This window comes from Aquarana catesbeiana, linkage group LG04, assembly GCF_042186555.1.
Source record: "Aquarana catesbeiana isolate 2022-GZ linkage group LG04, ASM4218655v1, whole genome shotgun sequence".
Lineage (NCBI taxonomy): Eukaryota > Metazoa > Chordata > Amphibia > Anura > Ranidae > Aquarana > Aquarana catesbeiana.
The window spans coordinates 234,381,495-234,398,372 of record NC_133327.1 but is presented as its reverse complement, the minus strand read 5'-3'; the positions used below and the strand labels follow the sequence as shown (position 1 = coordinate 234,398,372).

The 16,878-nt window shown below is 44.1% G+C and overlaps 1 protein-coding gene across 2 annotated transcripts in view; it reads right to left on the bottom strand.

Annotated features, from left to right (window-relative positions):
- The window catches only part of PIK3CA (phosphatidylinositol-4,5-bisphosphate 3-kinase catalytic subunit alpha), a 242,171-nt gene that overhangs the window by 175,568 nt on the left and 49,725 nt on the right, over positions 1-16,878 (bottom strand). For both annotated transcript variants that reach the window (XM_073626255.1, XM_073626254.1), the window contains 4 exons: positions 15,546-15,755; positions 15,106-15,356; positions 10,873-11,118; positions 10,708-10,793 (listed from right to left, as the gene is read on the bottom strand). In XM_073626255.1, coding sequence (XP_073482356.1) covers positions 10,708-10,793; positions 10,873-11,118; positions 15,106-15,356; positions 15,546-15,755 — 793 coding nt within the window. The remainder of the gene's footprint in view (positions 1-10,707; positions 10,794-10,872; positions 11,119-15,105; positions 15,357-15,545; positions 15,756-16,878) is intronic.

The following is a 16,878-nucleotide window of genomic DNA, read 5'->3' as shown; positions in this document are numbered from 1 at the left end:
CTAAGACGTGTTAACCTACGTCAAGCATTTTTTCTGCCAAAGTACCACTGCTCCTGGATGCACTGACTGTGGGTGTTTTTTTCTCCCTCGAAACACCTGTGTGTGCGCATGGACCACAAGTTAGCATGCAGGGGCGCCTAGAGGCAAAATAAATTAACACCACGTTTTAAGCCACTGAATCTCTGCAGGGTGTGGTTCCCAACTCTAAATTATCCAATCTCCCAACTGGGGATACAAATAAGTATTTTAATGGGTAATGGAACACACTTTGCGGTTAATCATTTATTGACGCTGTTATAACTTTTACAGTGGGGCAGTCAAAGAGCATGAGTTCTGGCTTTTAAATAACAGTAGCTGTGAGCTTGTTTTAAACTATGAAATCAACTTTACTCTTTTAAAAGTGACCCTGTCATGAAGACTTCCTAAGTAAACTAAAGTCACCCTGTAAAAGATTATGTATAAAAGAACTGTACAGCCTGTGTCTTAAAAAACCCTGTTGCAGAGATCCCTAGCCACTGCAGATAACGGACACCCCCAGTTGTGTTTTAATGAATGGCAAGCCACTGAACTCGGCTATTAGTGAAAGGAACTTAGGGGTCCCCTCTATTATAGGTCCATGTTTTCTGAAATGATTATGAGCTTATAGCAGCCGACATAAAGCTTCGAGCTGGAAAGTGGTTCTAATCTGATGCAAGCGTTCTGTTGATCGCAGTGAAAACATTCAGGTTTGTAAAAACATGAACAATGTAGCAAAAAGACAAAAAAAAATTGAATGCTGTTTAACAGTATGAAGATAGTGACACTGAAAAAATGGCTAACGTGACCAGATAAATAATTACTGTGAAGCAGCATTCTTTAGCAACAAAAGTATTATCTCTTAAATACTTTTACTGAAAGTATTTCCTTAACAAAAGTATTAATCATCATTTGTGTTTTAAATACAGTTATGACCTATTTTTATAGTTTTAGGCTACTTTCACACTGAAGGCGTTTCTCAGGCATTTTAGCGCTAAAAATAGCACCTCACATGCCACCCCAATGTGACAGCCCGAGTGCTTTAACACTGAGCGGTGCGCTTGCGGGACGGGAAAAAAGTCCTGCAAGCAGCATTCTTGGGGCGGTTTGGAAGTGCTGTATACAGCGCTCCTAAACTGCCCCTGCCCATTTGAATGCATGGGCAGCGCCTACGAAGCGTCTGAAAAGTGCTTCGGAAGCACTGCAACACAGGCGGTTTTAACCCTTTCTTCGGCCGCTAGCGCGGTAATCGCGCCCCGCTAGCGGCCGAACAGCGTGCCACTAAAACGAGCGACGCTTTACCGCTAACGTGGCGCGGCCCCAGCGTGAAAGTAGCCCAATTGCGGTCATTTTGTTTTTCACTTTTGTTAAGCTGCCTTTGTGCATATTAATCAACTATGGTTAATTATAGAGTACACAGCTAACTGTACATACAATTTGGGATTTTATAATTTTCTTGTACATAAAATTAATCATTCTGGCTGGCCTAGCTAAAGTTATGATGCAAGCTGGCTGTTTGTACACACCATGGCTCTCTAGCAACACAGGTTTATCTACATACTTTAGATCAGGCATTACTAAATGGCGGACTGCGGTCCGGTTCCAGCTCCAGTAGCCATATTACCCGAACCGCAGCCTTGCCAAATAGTTGTCTGTGTGTTCTCTCCCTGCCGCCGGCTCGCCTGCCTGCCGCTATGTTCACAGCATGGCAGGCATGCCGCGCACGTGTCTGTCCCTTCAGCAAGATCGCTGCACTGCCCCCCTGCCTGTCTTATTCACACAAGATAAGCGTGGCTGCTCTGGACAAAGGGCGGGACTTTTTATTATGGTTGAGGATGTAGCTTTTTTAAAGATGTACCCCTTATCTGATACAAGCTGGAGGTTTTATCCATGTGTAAATAGTTCTCTATATTGGTTCATCATGACCTACCTATGATTTGGAGGTCATATCTTCTAGTGCATGTGGTTTTTAAATGTAAAGGGATCCACAAGGTATTCTGTGACTTTGGGCGGTCATACACAGTGCAAAATTATTGAAATTTGCACAAATTCCCCCATCAACACATACACTGCTGACAGGGGAATTAGCAATTGTCCTCTCCCGCCAGGGGGTGGGAAGCCCCCATGTGAAGCCAGGGGAGAAGACAGTGATTATCGCTAGCAGCTATAGCAGCTGCTAGTGATAATAGCAAGAGAATCTAGCAGGCCGGTTGTGCCCAAATTGATTGATCAACTTGGTAAATTCAGCCTGCCCATGAATGGTTCGATTCTCAGTTCAGATTCAAGCGGTCTATGGCCGGCCTTAGTTGGGCATAATTGATTTATCACTACACATTGTGAATGCTATATGTAGATTACAACATTCAATTCTGCATGGAGTATGTGCATGATGTTTGAAATTGCAATATTCTCATTATCAAGACCTATTTTTAAGGTTTGAATACAGTATTTTTGTTTTTTCGCTTAAAGTGATTGTAAACCTTCCTGTTTTTTTTTTTTTTTTTTTTTTTAAATTAACAAACATGTCATACTTCCCTCCACTGTGCAGCTCGTTTTGCACAGAGTGGCCCCGATCATCCTCTTCTGGGGTCCCTTCAGGGGCTCCTCCTCTCATCAGATAATCCCCTAGGAGAAGCGCTCTCCCAGGGGGTTATCATGCGGGCGCGCTCCCGAGTTCAGCATTTGCGTCCATAGACAAGAATGCCGGACTCGGCCTGGCGCCCCCAGCGGCCACGTCATTGGATTTGATTGACTGCAGCGGGAGCCAATGGCTGCGCTGCCATCAATCTATCCAATTAAGACCCAGGACCCCGTGCAGAGAGGGAGAGTGTGTCTAAGTAAAGTAAGTAAAACGGGGGGGGGGGGGGGGGGGGGGGGGATACTGGTCACTGCATAGGGTGCATTAAGGTGAAAAAAAACAGGAACGTTTACAACCTCTTTAAAAGCGTTTTTAAAGTAAAAAAGGTTTAACTTAATGCACTATTCGCATTAAGGAAAATAAACTTCCACTAGCTGTTCAACCCCCCCCCCCCCCCCTTAAAGGGGCATGTAAAAAAGGCCCCTTAAGTTCATATTGTGTTTTGTAATCTAAGGCTCAACTGTTCCTTTAAAGTTATCATTTTGCTGATCAAGTAAATATATATATTGTTGTTCTAGAAGTGAATTTGTGTTGTATTAGAAACCAGACATGGGGAAGTTACGTGTGTGTCATCAGATGGTCTGCAGTTATATCTGTCTGCAATATAATGTGACAACGAGTTTGCTTAAATACAGAGATGTAAGGAGTTAAGCCATTTAACAACTCTGCCCCGAGCTACATCACCAATCTTGTCTCCAATTATCACCCAAATGATCCTCTCCGCTCTTCTCAAGACCTCCTGCTCTCAAGCTCTCTCGTCTCTTCCTCTCATGCTCATCTCCAGGATATCTCCAGAGCCTCTCCCATCCTCTGGAACTCGCTACTTCCACCTGTCCGGCTATCACCTACTCTCGCTACCTTCAGGCGATCCCTGAAAACTCATCTCTTCAGGAAAGCCTATAACGTCTCTAACTAATATTTTACCACTTCCATCAGCTCATTCCCCAGAGTTACAACCTTTTGTACCACCTGCCTCACCCCATTAGATTGTAAGCTCTTCTGAGCAGGGCCCTCTTAATCCTCTTGTAGCTTATTGTATTATAACTGTATTGTCTCCCTTTTTATATTGTAAAGTGCTGCTTAAACTGTTGGCACTATATAAATCCTGTATAATAATAATTTTGACATTATGATTGGTTGAATGCATTGTTGAAGGAAAGGTGTCATTTGAATATGTACCCCTTTATTGGTGGAAGATGGTCGGTACTGCTATATTTCATTCATATTTAACACCCTGTCTGGGAAAATAAATTGGAACAGTGTATGAAGCAACTTTGCTGTGTCAATTATTCATATACGCTGTTTCCTATGCATACAGAGATATTTGGGTATGAGAGCAACAGAATCAGCCGATAAGGTAATTGTAATTAGATAATAAGATAATAGTCAGGACTAGTGGTTAAAAGGTGAAGATGCACCTTTCACCCCTTCCTAAACACTCACCTGGGACCCAGCGTTGTGCCTGGCTGCAGCTCTTCTCAACCCTCTTTCTACTCTCACAGGCTACACAGAGCAGCAGGAGCCATTGGCTCCTACTTTTAGTCAAATCCTGTGAGAAGGTAGCCAGCAGGTGGTTTGGGCATGGAGCCGAGGTGTGTAGGGGTGTGTGAGTGTGTGTCTGTCTATGGATGCACACAGACTCGCTCGGAAGTGTGGGCCCCCATCGCACATAACAACATGCTGGAGTTGACAGCACCAGCGGGAGACTACAGAGAAAGAACGTAAGGGGTCGCTCTGTGCAATATCATTGCAAAGTGAAGGCAAGTACAACCTCTTTAATTAAAAAAATGACTTTATAACTGCCTCAAGTGCTGCCTTTATAAATACATTTAGTTTTTGTCAATTTAGGTGAGCTTTTAACAAAGTGGTGAAAATGATTTGATCCCCTGCAGATTTTGTAAGTTTGCCCACTTAGAGAAATGAAGGGTCTATAATTTTTATCATAGGTGTATTTTAAATGATAGAGACAGAATATCAACCAAAAATCTAGGAAAAAAACCCACATGATAGATACAAAATGTTATCAATTAGTTCAGTGAGTAAAATAAGTATTTGATCCCCAAGCAAAAACATGACTAAGGCCCAATTCACACCTATGCAGGTTGCATATTGCAGGTGCATTTTGCATTACATGCTTTTGATCCATTAAAGTCTATGAAACCAAAAAAGTCCCCGAACCTTTCCAAAAAGAAAGCACAGATGTGAACTACATCCATAGGAAACCATGTTAAAATGGGCTGTAGTGTGTTTCTGAAAAACTGAAAACGCACTAAAAAAATGCAATGGTGTGAACCAGGCCTTAGTACTTGGTGGAAAAACCCTTGTTGGCAAGCACAGAGGTAAGATGTTTCTTGTAGTTAGTGGCCAGGTTTGCACACATCTCAGGAGGGATTTTGGTCCACTCTTCTTTACAAATCTTCTCTAAATCCTTAAGGTTTTTTGGCTATCGCTTGGCAACTAGAAGTTTCAGCTCCCTCCATAAATTTTCTATAGGATTAAGGTCTGGACACTGGCTAGGCCACTCCATGACCCTAATGTACTTCTTCTTGAGCCACCTTTGTTGCCTTGGCGGTATGTTTTGGGTCATGGTCATGTTGGAAGACCCATCCACAACCCATCTTCAGTGTTCTGGCTGAGGAAAGAAGGTTCTCATCCAAGATTTTACAATACATGGTCCCATCCATTGGCCCCTCAATGCAGCAAAAGCAGACTGTACCTTTAGCAGAGAAGCAGCCCCAAAGCATAATGTTTCTACCTCCGAGCTTGACTGTAGAGATGAAGTTCTTAGGGTCATAGTCAGCATTTTTCTTCCTCCAAACTCAGCGAGTCGAGTTAATGCCAAGGAGCTCAATTTGTCTCATCTGACCACAGCACTTTCTCCCAATCCTTCTCTGAATCATTTAGATGTTCACTGGCAAACTTCAGACAGGCCTGTACATGTGTCTTCTTGAGGAGAGGGGCCTTGGGGGCGCTGTAGGATTTCAATCCATGGTGGCGTATTGTGTTACTAATGGTTTATTTGGTGACTGTGGTCCCAACTGCCTTGAGATCATTGCCTTGAGATCATTCCCAAGCTCATCCCGTGTAGTTCTGGGCTGATCCCTCACTTTTCTCATGATCATCCTTACCCCATGAGGCAAAAACATGCATGGAGCTCCAGACCAAGGGTGAATAATGATTATTTTGTATTTCTTTCATTTGTGAATAATTGCTCCAACATTTGGCTCCTTCTCACCAAGCTTCTTGTAGCCTATTCCAACCTTTTCCAGGTCTACAATCTCGTCGCTGACGTCCTTTGACAGTTCTTTGGTCTTGCCCATGATGGTTAGGTTTGAATGGGAAAAAGATTTTGTGGACAGGTGTCTTTTATACACATAATGAGTTGTCATTAGGAGCGCCATCTTATAATTGACAGGATTAATCTGTGTACCACATCAGCACATACTGTAGCTAGTCTGTGGGAGCCAAAACTATTGTTCGTTGGTAGGGGGTCAAATACTTATTTTACTCTTTATGGTTGATATTCTGTCTCTATCATTAAAGCTACACCTATGATAACAAATAAAGATCCTCCATTTCTTCGAAAGTGGGCAAACCTACAAAATCTGCAGGGGATGAAATAATTTTCCCCACTGTATATACAGTCAGGCAGGGCTGGACTGGCACAAAAATTTGGCCCTGGACTTCATCATGACCGGACCACTTTAATTTTGAATGTCCCCAACAGCGCCCCCCTTACATCAGAGAGTCCCCATCAGAAGTCCCCTTCACATCAGAGTCCCCATTAGCAGTCCCCTTCACATCAGAGTCCCCATTAGCAGTCCCCTTCACATCAGAGTCCCCTCCAGCAGTCCCCTTCACATCAGAGTCCCCATCAGAAGTCCCCTTCACATCAGAGTCCCCATCAGAAGTCTCCTTCACATCAGAGTCCCCATCAGAAGTCTCCTTCACATCAGAGTCCCCACCAGAAGTCCCCTTCACATCAGAGAGTCCCCATCAGAAAGTCCCCTTCACATCAGAGAGTCCCCATCAGAAGCCCCCTTACATCAGAGAGTCCCCAACAGAAGTCCCCTTCACATCAGAGTCCACACCAGCAGAAGTCCCCTTCACATCAGAGTCCCCATTAGCAGTCCCCTTCACATCAGAGTCCCCATTAGCAGTCCCCTTCACATCAGAGTCCCCATTAGCAGTCCCCTTCACATCAGAGTCCCCATCAGAAGTCCCCTTCACATCAGAGTCCCCACCAGCAGTCCCCTTCACATCAGAGTCCCCACCAGCAGTCCCCTTCACATCAGAGTCCCCACCAGCAGTCCCCGTCACATCAGAGTCCCCACCAGCAGTCCCTGTCACATCAGAGAGTCCCCATCAGAAGTCCCCTTCACATCAGAGAGTCCCCAACAGAAGTCCCCTTCACATGTCCCCTTCACATCAGAGAGTCCCCAACAGAAGTCCCCTTCACATCAGAGAGTCCCCATCAGAAGTCCCCTTCACATCAGAGTCCCCATCAGAAGTGCCCTTCACATCAGAGTCCCCATCAGAAGTCCCCTTACATCAGAGAGTCCCCATCATAAGCCCCCTTACATCAGAGAGTCCTCCCTCTCCTCCCCCTCCCACATGTATTCACAGTTTTGAAGGCAGCTTCTCGTTCCTCTCTCCAGTCATGTGATAAAAAGTGATAAGGGGAGAGAGGAAGGAAAGTCTGCCGGCTGTCCATCTCCCCCTGCAGGCTGGAGGGAGCATAACGCCTAATGCTCTCTCCAGCATGTGACAGAAGCAGCTCCTCCTGACAGGAGTGAAATCGCAATCACTCACTGTCAGTGAGGAGCGGCTCCAGGACCACACCTGACTGGCCCAATGAGCCATCGGCCCACCGGGAAACTCCCGGTAGTCCCGATGGCCAATCCATGCCTGCAGTCAGGTGTAGGTATCTGTGCAGTGTTTTTATTATAAACAGCCATAAGTTCCAAAGATGAAATAACATTATATATATATATATATACACACATACATATACACATATATATATATATATATATATATATATATATATATATATATATATATATATATATATATATATATATATATATATATATATATATATATATATATATATACACATATATACACAGGGCCGGACTGGCCTACCGGGAGATTTCCCAGTAGGCCGCCTGAGTTGCGGCTGCAGTGCTCCCCTCTCTCCTGCGTGTCATGGAGCTGGCTGGGTCTGTGTTCGGCGGCTGCGCTGTAACATGGTCCCGCCCCCCTAGACCGGCTAGTGTGATAGTAGATAGAATCAGTGTTCCGCCTATCACACGAGCCGGTCTAGGGGGGCGGGACCGTGTTACAGCGCCGCCGACAAACACAGACCCAGCCAGCTCCGTGATCCACATGAGTAGATGCCCGCCCATACAGTCCGCCCTGTGTGCCTGGATAGGAGGATCAGCGGGGGGCCGCATATAGAGGAAATGACCTTTCTATATTCCTCCATGCAGCCGCTGAATACTTGCAGGAGGGAGAGGAGGAGAATCAAGCATTCAGCGGCTGCATGGAGGAATATAGAAAGCTAATTTCCTCTATATGCGGCCCCCCGCCGATCCTCCTATCCAACTTCCTTTACTGGCCCCCCCAGTTCTCCTTGTGCTCCCTGGCTCCCCCCCATGCTCTCCTCCCCTCACCACACTCTCCAGCCCCCCCCCCCCCTCACAGTTCTCTCCACCCCTGTTTTTTCTGCCCCCCCCCCTGCTCTCCAGCTCTCCCCATCTTACTCTAGCCACCATCCCAGACAGTGCTCTTCACTCCCCCAGTGCTCTCCAGCTCTCCCCATCATTCTCCAGCCCCCACCCCAGTGCTCTCCGCCCCCCACAGTGCTCTCCAGCCCCCCATTCTCCGCACCCCTGTTCTTTCGGTCCCCCCCGGTGCTCTCAAGCTCCACCCATTGCTCTCCAGCCCCCCCCCGTGCTCTTTGCCCCCCGTGCTCTCCACCCCTGTTTTTTTTTGGCTCCCCCTCCAGTGCTCTCAAGCTTCCCCCCCAGCACTCTCTGCTCCCCACCCCTGTACTCTCCACTCCCCCCTGCATTTTGCCCCCACCCATGTGCTCTCCAACCCCCGCCAGTGCTCTCCAGTCCCCCGTGCTTTCCACCCCTGTTCTTTCTGGCCCCCACTGGTGCTTTCAAGCTCCCCCCATTGCTCTCCACTCCCCCCTGCTCTTTGTACCCCCCAGTGCTCTCCACCCCTGTTTTTCTGCCCCTCCCCCAGTGCTCTTCGCCACCCCACACTCTTAGCCCCCACAGTGCTCTCCACCTCTGTTCTTTTTGGACCCCCAGTGCTCTCAAGTCCCCCCCCCAGCGCTCTCCGCTCCCCATCCCTGTGATCTCCACTCCCCCCTGCTATTTGCCCCCACCCATGTGCTCTCCAACCCCGCCAGTACTCTCTGCTCCCCCTTCTTTCCAGCTCCCACCCAGTGCTCTCCACTTCCCCAGGACCAGAGGACAGGCTGACTGGGGTCGGAAAATGAGGATGGCTGAAGGTGCAGGTGGCCAGGGACCACTCCATCTCACAGCAAACAGATCCTCTGGAAGGAGCACTGTCCCCATGCAAAACGAGAACAGACCCTGCCTGCTGCTGGCCATCATGGATATCCTGCTGGCATGCAAGGTACCGTACCAAGCATCAACACACCTTCCCACAGACAGGGACTGCTGACTGGGCCATGGGGCACAGGAGGGGCTGCAATGATGGGCTCTGGTGAGGCTGCATTTGATGGGCTCTGGTGAGGCTGCATTTGATGGGCTCTGGTGAGGCTGCATTTGATGGGCTCTGGTGAGGCTGCATTTGATGGGCTCTGGTGAGGCTGCATTTGATGGGCTCTGGTGAGGCTGCATTTGATGGGCTCTGGTGAGGCTGCATTTGATGGGCTCTGGTGAGGCTGCATTTGATGGGCTCTGGTGAGGCTGCATTTGATGGGCTCTGGTGAGGCTGCATTTGATGGGCTCTGGTGAGGCTGCATTTGATGGGCTCTGGTGAGGCTGCATTTGATGGGCTCTGGTGAGGCTGCATTTGATGGGCTCTGGTGAGGCTGCATTTGATGGGCTCTGGTGAGGCTGCATTTGATGGGCTCTGGTGAGGCTGCATTTGATGGGCTCTGGTGAGGCTGCATTTGATGGGCTCTGGTGAGGCTGCATTTGATGGGCTCTGGTGAGGCTGAATTGAGCTCCTGTATCATGTCTGCAGTCTCTGAGGGAGTCTGCAGAGGAGTCAAGAGTGGAAGCACCGCCGGGATGGGGGTCATGGGAGAAGTCAGACAAGTGTGGACTGTGGAGAGGAGACTATAGGATAAAACCAGAGCCACCGAGCTGGAGCCGACTGACTGAGCCCTACACGGTGCACCTGAGAGGAGGTCAGTGACAGCACCACTAGGCCAGTCTGAAGGGGGGGGTCACTGATGTAAGGGGGGAGTGAATACGATAATGTAAGGGGGGAGTGAATACGATAATGTAAGGGGCACCGATATAAAGCACAGCCTTAAATCAGTAACCCACCCCCCTTACCTTAGTGTATTCTTTCTGCGGAAGGTGGTTTCCCCCCCCCCCCCCCTCCCACGTTCTGAGTTCCTGGGGTCCCCCTTGATGATTGATCACTTATATATATAAAGCCCTATGTGATTTCATATCTGTCTTATCTATATATAATACACTCTTCAAATGTGCATTTTATGGTTTTCCTTTTCATGAACAAGAAATCAATGACGTTATGCTGTTGCGCTGGTTTATTAATGCTGTTGCGGTGGTATAATAATGCTGTGGGGCTGGTATGAAATTTTTTCCAGGGCTGGATGTTATTCCCAGTCCGGCCCGGTGTGTATATATATATATATATATATATATATATATATATATATATATATATATATATATATATATATATATATATATATATATATATATATATATATATATATATTTTTTTTTTTTTTATAATATAAGAAACCCAGGATAAAAACCGTTTGAGAAATGCAAGCATAAGATAGTCAAAAGCATGATTAAATAAATCACCTGGGATTTGAACAAGGAACCCTCTGAGTGTTGACATTGTCACACAATGGCTCAACTCCATGATATATACCAGTTCGAACATAGATCTAAAGCAAAAGAAGATGAGGTTTATAAACTTTTTAATAAAATACAAGAGACAAGTAACTACATTATATGGGAGTGTACCTTGTCAATATCTCTGATGTTCACATTAACATATGTCGCACAGAGAATTTTTATTCGGAGATTGCTGTTGATCGCCCACAGCGATTTAGCAGAGGCTTCTCCATTCATGTATGGTGTTGCTGTTGAAATTCGTCTTGAGTAAGAGGGCATTGTAAAGGTGTCCACTGGAATCTGGCTGTATAAGCTGTCTTTTGCCATTAACATTAAATTGGGCATCCGGCCAAGCATTATACAGCTCCTTATATACTAAAAAATATATTAAATGACATTTAACAAATGTGTTCATAGTCAACAAAACAGTAACACAATTATGTTATCCTTAAGTTATACAAGTTTTATTGCTCATGGAAAAGTACAGATGTAAAACAAAGATGATGAGCAAGCACCAAAAACCTGGTAAATATGTTAAATAATAGAAGGTGCGACATAATTCCTAAATTTAAAAGAAACTGATTTTTTTTTTTTTTTTTTTAATATTGTAAACTTCCTAAAATTGCAAAAATAGTGCATGCATATACATTTACAAATCTATACATCTTATGGCTGTTCCAGAGGCTGGCCCAGCTGCTGTGCAAGCAGAGGGCAGAGCCAGGGATTCTCTTCGAATTCTAGACTTTAGCTCTGCTGCCTGAACAGCTCAGAGGTCAAAGGCTTTCCACATCTTAGTAGTAATCATGATCCTACATTTGCATAAGGGATAGAGACTACCCCACTGCACAGAACAGTATAGCTCATCCCAGTCCCGTCTTCTCCCGTTATTTGTGAATAGCGACATTTTCTAAAACGGGAAACGTGACTGCAGTGAGGGAGGATTTGGTGAGAATATAACTATTACAACCCCAGTTCCCAGCAAAGAATTTTAAAAAGTACTTACGGAGATCTTCCTGTTAAAGAATGATTAGATCACTTCTCTCAGATGGTAGCACCCCTCCCCACTAATGCTGAAGAACAGTAGACAAGACAGCATACAGTGCCTTGAAAAAGTAATCATACCCCTTGAAAACTTTCCACATTTTTTCATATTACTACCAAAAACGTAAATGTTTTTTATTGGGATTTTATGTGATAGACCAACATAAAGTGGCATATAATTGTAAAGTGGAAGGAAAATGATAAATGGTTTTCAAATTTTTTTGCAAAGAAATATCTGAAAAGTGTGGCGTGCATTTGTATTCTGCCCCCTTTACTTTGATACCCTTAACTAAAATCCAGTGGTACCAATTGCCTTCAAAAGTCAACTAAATTAGTAATTAGTCCACCTGTGTGTAATTTAATCTCAGTATAAATACAGCTGTTCTGTGAAGCCCTCAGAGGTTTGTTAGAGACCCTTAGTGACCAAACAGCATCATGAAGGCCAAGGGAACACACCAGACAGGTCAAGGATAAAGTTGTGGGAGAAGTTTAAAGCAGGGTTAGGTTATAAAAAAATATCCAAGCTTTGAACATCTCACAGAGCAGTGTTCAATCCATCATCCAAAAATAGAAAGAGTATGGCACAACTGCAAACCTACCAAGACATGGCCTTCCACCTAAACTTACAGGATGGGCAAGGAGGGCATTAATCAGAGAAGCAGCCAAGAGGCCCATGGTAACTCTGGAGGAGCTGCAGAGATCCACAGCTCAGGTGGGAGAATCTGTCCACAGGACAACTATTAGTCATGCACTTCACAAATCTGGCTTTTATGGAAGAATGGCAAGAAGAAAGCCATTGTTGAAAGAAAGACATAATAAGTCCAGTTTGCAGGTTGCGAGAAGCCATGTGGGGGACACAGCAAACATGTGGAAGAAAGTGCTCTGGTCAGATGAGACCAAAATTGAACTTTTTGGCCTAAAAGCAAAACGCTATGTGTGGTGGAAAACTGCACATCACCCTGAACCATGGTGGTGGCAGCATCATGTTGTGGGAATTTTTTTCTTCAGCAGGGACAGGGAAGCTGGTCAGAGTTGATGGGAAGATGGGTGGAGCCAACTACAGGAAAATCTTAGAAAAAAAATCTGTTAGAGACTGCAAAAGACTTATGACTGGGGCGGAGGTTCACCTTCCAGCTGGACAACGACTATAAAGATACAGCCAGAGCCACAATGGAATGGTTTAGATCAAAGCTTATTCATGTGTTAGAATGGCCCAGTCAAAGACCAGACCTCAATCCAATTAAGGATCTGTGGAAAGTCTTGAAAATTACTATTCACAGACGCTCTCCATCCAATCTGACAGAGCTTGAGCTATTTTGCAAAGAAGAATGGGCAAACAGTTCACTCTCTCGATGTGCAAAGCTGGTAGAGACATCCCCAAAAAGACTTGCAGCTGTAATTGCAGTGAAAGGGGGTTCTACAAAGTATTGACTCAGGGGGGCTGAATACAAGTACACGCCACACTTTTCACATTTTTGTAAAAAAATTTGAAAACCATTTATCATTTTCCTTCCACTTCACAATTATGTGCCACTTTGTGTTGGTCTATCACATAAAATCCCAAGAAATTTATTTACGTTTTTGGTTGTAACATGACAAAATGTGGAACATTTCAAGGGGTGTGAATACTTTTTCAAGGCACTGTATGTCTAGTATGAAACATGCTGTGAGCTTATGTCTTTGTACAGCTGGCTCCTGGCTTTTATGTAAATCCAGTCATGCAGCAGTTGGTTATTAACTTGGCTAAAAGGCATGGGTGTCCTGTAACTTACAGCTGCAATATCAACTTTGAAACGGTTTCGTGAAAGCTTACAAAATGAAAACCCAATATGGGCTCTAACCCTTCCCTGTTTTATTAAAGCAGAACAATACTCAACTCAGCTCCAGCGATGCAGCATCCCAGAGCTTCCCGCTCTGCCACTGACATGTTCGGGTGGCCAGCTTCTGGTTCTCATTTACCAGCCGCTGTCATTGGCTGGGCGGGGGATGACATCACTCCTGTGCATTCGGCATTGCAAAATTTGTATAGTGAGGGCTGAGAGGCAGGTAAGTAGCTTTAATGCAGAAGTGTCTCTTGCATTAAAAATCCTGCCTGTCCGTCAATTTTAATTTCCCAACACAAAGTTCCACTTTAAAGCAGAACTTCAGTCATTTTTTCATCTATTAAATCTTTTGCCCTTGTGGTTTTAACTTTGGATAGTAAAACATTTTTTTTCTGCAAGTAAATAACTTATACAGCTCACTTCCTCTGTCTGGTAAAAAGCCTAGGCTTATGACATCATGCACAGCTCTATCACTCTCGTATATGTTTGCCAGGAAGGGAGGGGGGGATGAGTCATAAGAGGGCCAATGAGAGCTTCAGAGCTGGAGGTGTGTCTGTGTAAATCCAGGAAGCAAACAGGCTGCAGCTTCAGCTGCCCACGGTTAAAATGGTTGCAGCCAGACTCAGTGGAGGGAGATTTCTGCAGCATATTTGGCAAGTACAGAATCTCAGTATATTTAAAAGAATATGCAGAGTGGTTAGAGGGAAGCTTCAGAATGGCAAAGATGTTTTTATTACAAATTATGTGAGCAGGCGGCAGTTCCTCTAAGCTCAAACTTTTTTGTTTTGGATAGAGAGAAGAGGGATTAGAATACATGTGCCAATTAGGGGGATTCACCCACTATCTATCCTGGTGACTATCACCACCAAGGAGTGAAAGTTAAAGTAAACACTACATTTTTGAATTGACACTAGAACAGGAATAAAAGGGAATTCTTCAGCTATGGACAATAGTTGCGGTGACAACCAAGGATATCCCCAACTTTGAAGGGATTTCTTCACATTTCCTGTCATGGTTATGGGACAGGAAATGAAGGGAAGTCTCCACTATGGGACACAAAAAAGGACAGTGGTTAAAACCCTTCTTTACTCTATCCAAAACAAATGTTGGCTTTAGTTCCGCAGTACAAAAAAAGTCAAAAGTACAAAATCATCTGTTTTAAGTTGGCCATGTGTCCAGGGATAGATTAATTTGAATGAACTTATGATCACTGGACATGCACACATTTAGTGCATACTTTTTGATCTTAGACTGCTGCTCATAAGGCAGGAATATGCAGACACTTTTTGCTGCTCATTTCTGCTGTATTCACAGAGATGAATGGCAAATTGTATACCTGTCTTCTATGGCCATCTGCAGCAAACACATGACTCATGTGACATGCATTGCAAGACTGCTACAAAACTGAACATTACCTCAAACCATGCAACAATCACTCTACATGCAAGTCCTAGTCAAGGAAATAAAGGCAAAGGTACATTTTACAGGTCTTCCTCACCTTATACTGACTTAGTGGATATTTTTCAAGCAAGTATTCGTCACAGCCACAGACTTTTAGAATATACTTCCCCTGGTATTCAAGGACACAGAGCTTCAGCTGCTCAGAGGACAGTAACATACTTCTTGTCTTTTTTCTTATTGCTTCTGCTATTACATGTTCTGGTACACAGTCATGGTTAATCTTCAGAGAGTATTTTTGTTTCTCATTGTTGGGAGACACAATGACCCAAATCACCACAATTATTTGTCCTATGGAAAAGAAGGCTCGATAGGGATTACTCCAATTATAGACAAAGTTAGTGACCCTTAAACTGCCATGATAGGACAAAGAGGAAAAAGTCCAGCAACAATTTGTGTGTAAACGCTCTCATAGACACACTGAATATACACAAATACCACATCAGATTATGCAGGAAGTTGGAATTGTTCCACATTTACCTTTGTCTAGTTTGCTTTCTATGTGCTTGGGAAGCTCTGAGGAGGATTCAACATTAGGTGGGTAAACGTAAAGTGCTCTGCTAATAGGGCCATTTGCATCACGAAGTTCAACTGCATCTTTACAAACATTGAGGATATTTTTCCTAAAGTCCTGTACCTCTGGATCCTTCACCATGTCAAATTCACACACTGGCATTCCTATGGCAAAACCTTAAAAAGGTGGGAAGAAATATTTAGTGTAGACAAAAATTATGTAAACAAGTCAGTCACAGTTAAAATTTCCAGTGAATTAAATTTCTTGCTACGCATTTTTTCTACATATATGCAATTACCCATAAGTTGATTTCCAACTCTGTTCCTGTAAATCTGGAAGATTTGAGTTGACCCAACCTGCCATTATGTGTTCCAGCACCTTCAGTTCCAGTCTCAAAATAGTGCAAACGCCAGTAATAAAAGGGTTTAAGGCCATTATGTGGACTACACTGAAATAAACTTTAAAGCAAACATCCATAGAATAGCTAGCTGAAACATGATAAATTCAGTTATGGTTTTCAACCATTTCAACCAGACTGACAAAGTCACCCATTTCACAACTTTTTTTTTTTTTTGCAGCCTACATAAATGAAATTAGGCTTTATAAAGGCTCTTACACTCAGGCTGCTTGAGACCATTAAGCATAATGCCTGGCGTATTATCTCTGCCCAAGCAGCAGCACAGGTGCAGCGTATCATTATCATGAATGATTGTGCATATTCATGTATATGGTGGTGCTAAGAAAAAAAAAAAAAAAAAAAAAAAAAAAAAAAAACACACACAACACAAAACACCACATGTTCAAGTGGTTCTAAAGGTAGAAAGTTTTTTTTACCTTAACCACTTCAGCCCCAGAAGGATTTACCCCCTTCCTGACCAGAGCACTTTTTACAATTTGGCACTGCGTCGCTTTAACTGCTAATTGCGCGGTCATGCAATGCTGTACCCAAATGAAATTTGCGTCCTTTTCTTCCCACAAATAGAGCTTTCTTTTGATGGTATTTGATCACCTCTGTGGTTTTTATTTTATTTTTTGCGCTAAACGGAAAAAGACCGAAAATTTTGAAAAAAAAAAATGATACTTTCTACTTTTTGTTATAAAAAAAAAATCCAGTAAACTCAATTTTAGTCATACATTTAGGCCAAAATGTATTCGGTCACGTCTTTGATAAAGTTATAGCGTCTACAAACTAGGGTACATTTTCTGGAATTTACACAGCTTTTAGTTTACGACTGCCTATGTCATTTCAGGGCAGTACAAAGTCCCCCCCCAAATGACCCCATTTTGGAAAGTAGACAC